The sequence below is a fragment of the Glycine soja genome, chromosome 7 (assembly GCF_004193775.1).
Source record: "Glycine soja cultivar W05 chromosome 7, ASM419377v2, whole genome shotgun sequence".
Taxonomy (NCBI): domain Eukaryota; kingdom Viridiplantae; phylum Streptophyta; class Magnoliopsida; order Fabales; family Fabaceae; genus Glycine; species Glycine soja.
The window spans coordinates 2,140,190-2,149,401 of record NC_041008.1 but is presented as its reverse complement, the minus strand read 5'-3'; the positions used below and the strand labels follow the sequence as shown (position 1 = coordinate 2,149,401).

Sequence of the window (9,212 nt, the reverse complement as noted above, 5' to 3'; positions counted from 1 at the left end):
CCGTATTAATTGATTCATCACTTCCATTTGTTTAAATATAACTGACACGATGTCACTGCCTTCACTGAGATGAAACCGAGCTGAATAAGGAGAAGGGAGAAAAAAAAAATCATTCAAAATGTTTCATAAAAGTAATGGCCAACTTGGCAACACTTGTTAATTGCATGTTAGAGAAATTAAGAAACTATTACTAATAAATGTTTGACAAGAGGGAAAACTAAGTAGTCCTATATATTATTTAGCTTAATGATTAATCATTAATAATTCCTTATTTCCTTTTTATTGTTATATTTACTGTTATCAGGACTCTCTTTAGCTAGTATTGTTAATACATATTAATATTTGCAATGGTTTAATTTTCAACTGATAAATATTAACATTTACCGTATTTGTATTGAAATAATAAGAAAAATGCTATGAAATTTTCTAGGGCGATCATCTTAAAATACGTACCTTTTAACTTCTAGATAACTTAGTTATGATCTGCCGCTAGCCACAATGGACAATTTCAAACAATCAACATTAAGCCAGTCCAAATAATGCATGTACTCGTTCTGAGGGTCAAAGCTTGGTAAACTATATCAGTTGAGTTATCCTTTGTATCAATCTCTTAAACTTTGGTCCGCTTCCTGATTAGGAATAAAGTGATACTAACGTCAATATGCATGTTTGGTTCTCTTTCATGACGTACAATTGACTCCTTTATCAAACAAACGGAACTTCACAGAACATAAACAACAATTTAAAGCTTTGGTCCTTGCTTATCAGAGTCCTTAATTAATGTCTTTGGTTTATGTCACTCCACGCTCCATCATTAATACATGTGCAGGGTGAACTAGTAGAGTAGAGAAATTTTCAAAAACCCTAAATCACAAGAAACTTCGGTGTGGTTCGGGATACTACCACTCTTAATCAACCTCTACGTAATGCACGAAATCCAGTTTTATTAAACTCGATCCTTTTTGTAAATTGAAAAATTCAAACGACGTGTTACATAGAAGATAAATTTCTGCATAACACGCTAACTTTAGCTGACAGAAACGCCTGAATTAAACTGTGCTATTCACAGTTTCTCAATTTGTTAAACCATCTGACAACCATATGGGTATCCTGAAACCTCTGCAACCACGTATTCTATTCTCCATATTATAGAACCAACAAAAAATATACTAACCAAAAAACAATACTATAGAATAAACAAAGTATGCATGGCTATCTAGCTATCTTTCCAATTACACACGTTTTATTAATAATACCTATATATCCTTATCTTCCAGATTCAAATTAATTATGGTCATGCCTTTTTATCTTTTTACAGACCACAGGTTATGGTCATGTACGTATTAGTTATCAAGTGCAAATATTTTAATGCTATTAATTAGGACATTACAGCGGTGGTTATATATACCTGTTTGCTCAGGCAATTACACTATATATGTCGTTTACTGATCTTAAACAGTTCGCATTTCTAGCAACGTTGATGGCTCTTTCGCAAATCTAAATGAAACTATATATTATTAACATTAAACAGTTGAGTTTTATTTCAATTCACTTTTTAAGCAGTACTGCAGTTTCTTCTATCAAATCTTTATATTACCATCCAGGCATACAGCTTTTCTTTCACTTAACATATTAATTATTCAAATACTCATTGATAAAACTTGAAATGAAAAAAAGAAAAAAGATAAGTTGGATGCAAGATTAAACAATCAATTATAAAAATACTCAAAAACTTAATTAAGATTTTGTTTAGTTTGAGAAAATATGTATTTTCTTTTTTTATTTCTTGTTTTTAGAAACAAATACCATAACACTACCATAGTTTGTCTTTATTTCATATTTTTTTTAAAAATTTATGTATGAAGAAATGTTAAAAAATGAAAAAATTTCACTATACATTTCCTATACAAATATTTAAAAATAGGAAAAAATAAAAAAGTAAACGTTTTATAATTTTAATAAGAACAAAATTATAAAACCAAGCTAATAATTCTTAACTTCACCCATGTAATCGTACATAAAACAAAAGAATGTGAAAACACACACCATTTTTTAAATATTGAGGGCAAACAATATAAGATTAAAAAAGATACTTCATTACAAGAGCAATATTAAATCTCCAAAACTTCCAAAACATTTAACTAGAACCAGTATAAATACTTCCTTTTTCTTATTTTGTCATCACACTATGCAAATTATATTAATTATAATTTACAAAGCATCAGCAGCCAGTACATAGAGAGGAGGATGCCAGGTTGTTCTTTATTCGACAAATAATTTGGGAGGACATTAAGTTTACCAAACATAGGGCAACAAACCTAGCTATCTTGAAAGTTGGAGCTAGATGCTCTAATGCTGAAAAGTGAAAACTGAGCTATCATCTATATATAGAATATATTATATATATGCTAGTGTCATAATTTGAAAATATCATGCATGAAATCGTAATTCATTCCATTCATCAAACACTAGTAGATTCTCCTTCATGAATAACAAGACAGTGACCTAATTCTCAAGCCAAGATCACACCCACACGGAGAGCTAGAACTAGCAGAATTTTCAGATCCTCAAACACCTTTGATAATTAATTGATACTAGTATGGACCATTATTGTACTTCAGATGACTGCAAGAGAGCCAGTCTCAGATTTTTCACTAGATCGTTCATTGTTACTTTGAATTTGTCCCCCATCTGCGGTAATTAAAGTTAAAGGCTTATAGTAAGCAGTTTGCAAAATCGATGCTCTCTAAATTAATATGTCTAACAAATATGTCGGGGGATAAGAAAATATCCCTTGAAAGAATTAATTGTGTACCTGAGCAATAATGCTGATATCAAGAGTTGAACTTCCAAATGGCATTACACTGTTGCTGATTGTGGAGAGATCAAGACTATTAAGATGATCCAAAATTTTGATCAAAATGCCACTTTGTATCTTGCAGTGAATCCGGAGGAGTACATCTTTTTTAAACACTCTTGCTTCCACCGTAGGGAGTGCTTCATTGGTTCTACAGCATTCATCAGAGTTCATTGCACCAGAGGTGGTGCCTTTATCAGTTGTAATGTGGGGTCTCTGATGAACGAATGACACTGACTCTACCTTTGTCCTCTTACACTGTTCTTCGAGCTCCCTTACACGTTCTTTAAGTCTTTTCACATGAGTGATTGCTTCACTGAGTATAGTGGCCTTGTCAATCTAGAACTCAAAACATTTCATTCTTGATGAGTTACTGATTAAATTGCACAATATAATGTATTCAAAGCCTATATTTGTCTTATATTCTTTGACTAATGATACTTGCACAACCATTTATTTAAATATATTTTTAACATTTTATATTTCTTTTTATCTATTTCTTCTTATCATGTCATAAAACTTGTAATATTTATACTTTTTTTTTCTTTTTTGTCTTGTTAGTTGTCTTAAAACATTGTGGCTATTTGTTTATTTTTTTCAATGTTCTTTTTTTTTTCTTTCTTCAAGATATAGATATATAGATATCTAGGTAGATCGATTCTTTATTTGCTTTCTAATTAAATGTCCATGGTATTGATGATCTCGCTCATACATAACATCACATAAAGTCAGACAATTGAAGTTCCACGAGGAATATTAATGTCATTAAATGATACAAAAAGAAACAATGCAAAGAAATTACATTTTCTATAAATTCCTTTTAGGTGCTTTTTAAACTACCATATAATTTGTAACAAAGTGTAGTCTAATTCTGACTCGGTTTTATGCAATGTTGAATGGGATTATCCTTATGACAAATCAAACTAGTGAAAGGTGAATTTACTAAGATGAGTCTAATGGTAGAGAGCTGGGCTGAAATAATATATACAAGATCTTAAGTTATGATCTTATTGTCACTGTACATAAAAAATTTATTAATAGATTATAGAAACCAAATTATTTAAAAGGAAAAATAAAAATCATTGACTGACACCACATTAAAACGTGATCATTCGATTGTAAAATATGTGACAACACTCACTAACCTTCTTTAAGCCAGGTATGGTGGCTGAAAGTGCAATGAATCTCTCAGTCAGTTCCCGTCTTCTTTTTCTCTCTGTCATTATATGGTCTAGTGTCTCCGCAGAGCTTCTACTTCTCTTTGTTGTTTGGTTGGCCGTAGTAGGTTCAACATCATGTTTTTCTGAGACCCCTTTTGAGGGAAGACATACGCCACCACTCCCTACTACCACTTCCTCGTGGTAGGGCTGTTTTCCACCGTAGTTTTGGCGTGTAGCTGCCACTAGGGTGGAGTCGCCGAATGAAAGAATGTATGCGGTTGGGGAAGCGACTGTGGCTGTGGAAGGTTTCTCTGGTGGTGCATGTTGTGATGAGAAGATGAAGTTGGAGCTGTTGCTCTTCATCACTAGGTTGCTATTGCTACTCTTGTTGTTGGCAAGGGCTGTGTAAGTATTATAACCACTATCACCACCGTGGATTGATTTGCTTAGAATTTTGGGAGAGTGAGTATCGCTGTCAGAAGAGAAAACTGGTTGATGCATCATGATCTCTCGAAAGATCCGATCCTCATCACGATCGAGTGATCCAATCTTGTGGTTCTGGCTTTGGTTAAAGAAATCAAAATCTTGTATTTCCTATGGAACAAACAAATAAGAAAATTCAATCTATATACATATATAATTTGCTTTAATATACCTAATCTAAAGAACTGTGGATGAATATATATAAACGTATAATTTGATGGTTGTGAGAATTGTTAGTGTTATTACTTACCATATCCGAAAACCAATATTGTTGGCATGGCTCCCCCATTGGAACGGAGAGAAGAAAGAAACTATAGGGGAATTAATTGGTTGTGGATTTGATATTCTAGGGATAGAGAAGGAAGGTGAATCGTGGATAATAAATGGAAATGAGGATGGCAGAAAACAAAGACTCGTTGAACATGCAACTTTTATTTCCACCGTTAGATTTGCATCGATTTCAGGAATTGTGCTTATCATTTGGAAATCATCACGAGCCATGGACCACTGGGTTGGGACAGTGATGTTACCTACCATCCTTTTTGCAATATACATATGCTAATTGCTCATCTGTCTCACTTCTACCGATTGGGACCGTCTCGTAGCTAGCTAGAATTTAAGCATAAGAAAAATTAATTAACTAGTAGATATGTAATTTTTGCAAATGTTAAATTATTTTTTTTCCTCTAACTTATTCTTTACGTTTGATTTAATCTTCTAATGTTTTTAGATTTTTTTTAATTTTAAAAATTAATTTAATTTAGTTATATCATTTAAATTTAATTGATGGTGTTAAAAAATATGTATTTTATGACTATTTAAAATCACTTAATCATAATTTTAAATTATCAAAAAGTATAATTTTTTAACATAATTAATTTAATTTAATTCAATTTAGACAATAAAATCAAATCAAACTAAAAAAAATAGATCAACAAATTAAATTAAAAAAATAACAGTAAAAAAAATTAGTTTCGCCTTTTTTTTTTTGGCAAACACCTAATTGAACAATTTTGTGAAAACCCGATGGACATGGAGGTTAGTTTATTTTCTATACCAAGAAAAATGTTCAAGTTGAATGAAACCAGAGCTAATAACATAAAAAAATATGTATAAATCTGATTGGTTATTTACTATATTTATCAACTGGGTACTTTCTGTAAACACTGCTGTGAAAATTTGTTATTCTTTAACATATATAAGTCGTACACTCATATAATCTGAGCTAGACTATTTCATACTATATAGCAGTTCTATTTTTATGATGAGTAGACACATTTTTCTTTTACCCCTCCTGTTTTATGAATATATAGTTACGGATCAAATTCTCCAAAATGATTTTGAATTTAATTTTGGTAACAAGAAATACATTTGAAAAAGGAGTTTAAAGGCAAGTAATACACATGCAATTTCTCTACTCTTTTGCTTTATTTTTTCTCTTATTTCAAAATATCTGTTGTATCTTTTACATTTTCTCTCTTTGTATAGGGTTATGATTGTCAATTTGTCAATTATTCTTCCATTTCACTCTCTCTTTTATTTTTCTTTCTATCTCTCTTTGTTTAGGGTTATCATTTATTATATTTATCAAATTTTTTATTTTCTTTATTTTTCTGTTTATTTCTCTCTTCTTCTCCCATATACCTCAAAAGCATAGGATATACATTGATTTTTTTCTTCATTTTATTTCTCTGTTCCGTCTACCTTCTACCATGAATTGTTTATATCAAACACTTTTGGAAGGTAAATATCATTACCCAGTCAAAGTCCATATATAAAATCATTGATCTGTTTTCTCTTCTTTTTTCCTAAAAAAAAAAAAGAACATAAAGTAACTTTTACTTAAAACAGTACAATTAAAGTCTGAACATAAAGTATAAAAGACTACGGGTGAGGGGCCGAATTTCACGGACACCAAACAAAGCAATCAAGGTGCAATCAATTACACCAGCTGCAATGGGAATGCATGATGAACAAATGATAAAGAAACTTCTTTTTTTGTGTGTGTATAAATAAAAAGGAGAGAAATAAAAAAATCATAAAAGAAAAGACAAAAAAATAATAAATGTAAGAAGAAAATTAGATAAAAGATAAAGTAAATATATGCTAGGTATATGTTTGGTAACACAGTGAGGTGAATTTATCGTGATTTTCTGAAGTAATAAGATAGTAGTTGTTGTCGTCATGAATTTATCTTCAAAATGGATTTCTCTTGACAATCCAAATAAAAGTATTTTTTGTATATGTGATTCCTCTGCATAGTACGTAGGAGAAAAGAAGACATTGATGGTCAAAATGAAAAAGGCATTCTTCTTGTTGGTGATCTGTGTTATTGAATGTTTTGTGAAAGGAGAATATTTTCTAAACATCTTATATGATATTTTATACTTAGAAAGAGAAAGAAAAAAAATATAAGTACAATAGGTTTTAAGATGCTATAAGAAGAAAAGGATGAAAAAATAAAAAATATTAAAATAAAAAATGAAACCATCATTTCCTTGAATTCCCTTGGAATGAACACAAACTGTCATTTCAGTGTTGCAACTTTCAAGCTTGAGCCGTGCATGTAAAGGGTCCATGAGATTTGCTGTTTCTTTTCAAACTCGGATATGAACATAACCATAATGTTGGATGATGAAAAGAAAATCTCAAACTTTATGGATTCTTTATATATATATATATATATATATATATGATCGGAAGTTATTCACTTATTTTAAAAGTAATTTTTTAAAAAATATTTTTTATTTTTACTATTATTTTTTAAAGATTTAACAACCATTAATTTTTTTTAAAAATAAATAATACGAATGAATTCCTCATATATATATATATATATATATATATATATATATATATATATATATTCACTGTTTCCAAAGAGCATAACAATTCACACCTGTCCAATGAAAAAGTTATTAAAATTTGTCGCGTTCTTATGCTGGAGGAGGTTTGTCTCGTCCTTTTCACATTCGCATTTGTCTTCTACGGAACATGGTATATATTCAAGCATGGATTCCCGTAAATTTTATATTCTCATGAGTGTGTTTGGAGGGAGGAATTTAAAATTTTTAGAAATTTTAAATTTTAAAAATTTTAAATATTTTAATTAAAATTTTTTTATTTTTAAAATTTTATGTTTGGATAAAAGAAGTTAAATTATGAGGGTGAAAAAAAATGAATGAAAAAAGAAAAGATATGATTGATATGTTAGTTATTAGTGTTCCTCTACGTTCTTAGACTTCATCAATATTTTATAATCTTAGATGGTGTTTCTTAAAGAATATGATAAAGAAGAGAATTTCAATTTCTCACCTTTTAAAAAGAAATTGAAATTTCATATTTTTAATTGTTTAAAATTTTATTTTAAAATTCTAAAATTTTAAATTTTTTCAAAAAACATTGAAATAATGAACATTACTTTAACTGTAGATTCAATGAGCATTACTTTAAAAAATTATAGTACATATTTCACTAATTTCTATTAACTCTCAGTTTTGTTGAAGTTACACTATCCTTGAGATATGCAGGTATTATTTTTTTCTTTAAAAGTATATCTTCATTTAACGTAATACTGTTAAAGTAAATAACACTTTTCTCTTCTAAATGGTGCGTGTATTATATACTACATATTCCCTTCATACTTTTTTTTGAGAATAATTCCCTTCAATTTTAAAACATATAATAAATTACATTTTTCTCTTTCACTATAATTAAAACCAAAATAATCACTTGTTTCTTTGTTTTCTTGATTTAAAGCTTAGTTAATTAGCGGTGTATGTTATTAAACCACAATATTAATAATAGGTTCAATACTTATAATTTTTTTTATTTTACTTGTATGACCGATATACGAATCATGTTTCCAACATAATGATTTTTCTCCTTTGACCATTCTCCTTTCACACATTCAGTTATTGGTAATATTTAAAAGGATATAATATATGTATAATGAAAATTAAATATTCCTAAAATCTATATTAACTTTTACAAAATGATATTACTAACATACAATTTTAAATTTGAACAATAATTTTATTATAAAATCTATTTAACTTGTTTGAACTTTTAAGCCATATCTTATGAACAATTTCTTTTAAACATGATGATTAAGTAAAGTAAAAATTTATGAGTATATATAGTTTGATCAACCTTTAAAAAAATTGTTAAAAATATTTTTCATCCATTAAATTAATCCGTCCTCAAATATATATTTAAAATTTCAAAATTATCTCATATAATATTTCTGTTTAATATTTTATCTTCCAAATTAGTTCAATGTAATTATATAAATTTCCGCATATAAAATTAAATTATGTTATTAGTTAAACATTTAAAATAAATGAAATAAACACTATTCAAATAAAATTGTGAAAAAATATTAAAGATAAAAAATTATATGATGCATTGTAATAAAAACTTAACATTTTTAAGGAATATCATGATAATTCTTTTTGAACATTCATCACATTTCTATATACTTTTTGTTTTTATCATTTAACTTGATATAAAAAAAACATAATTAAAAAAGATCTCACTAAACATAAATATTAGTCACTTGTGGATATATTTTACACCGTTGATATTAAGATATACCAAAATCAAATAAGTTCCTACACTACTCAGTCCGATATTAAGCCCACATGAAACAAGTATGCTGTGATGGCGCACACACGTAAAAGAACTGACATACCAATCCACGCAAGGCTAGG

At 28.7% G+C, this 9,212-nt stretch overlaps 1 protein-coding gene across 1 annotated transcript; it reads right to left on the bottom strand.

Annotated features, from left to right (window-relative positions):
- Nucleotides 1–2,151: 2,151 nt before the first annotated feature.
- On the bottom strand, nt 2,152–4,860 carry LOC114419224 (transcription factor bHLH18-like). The gene is made up of 4 exons (XM_028384865.1): nt 4,751–4,860; nt 4,003–4,611; nt 2,816–3,196; nt 2,152–2,691 (listed from the first exon to the last, which is right to left on the bottom strand). The coding sequence occupies exons 1-4, from the start codon at nt 4,787–4,789 to the stop codon at nt 2,608–2,610; spliced, it is 1,113 nt and encodes a 370-aa protein (XP_028240666.1). The 5' UTR covers nt 4,790–4,860; the 3' UTR covers nt 2,152–2,607.
- Nucleotides 4,861–9,212: the final 4,352 nt, after the last annotated feature.

What these genes read in the sequence shown, in the direction of transcription:
- LOC114419224 (XM_028384865.1), bottom strand. Translation starts at nt 4,789, where the DNA reads ATGGGGGAGCCATGCCAACAATATTGGTTTTCGGATATG. An exon ending in AATATTGGTTTTCGGATATG is followed by an intron (nt 4,612 to 4,750) that starts GTAAGTAATAAC and finishes TTTGTTCCATAG; the next exon opens with GAAATACAAGATTTTGATTT. An exon ending in CCATACCTGGCTTAAAGAAG is followed by an intron (nt 3,197 to 4,002) that starts GTTAGTGAGTGT and finishes TTTGAGTTCTAG; the next exon opens with ATTGACAAGGCCACTATACT.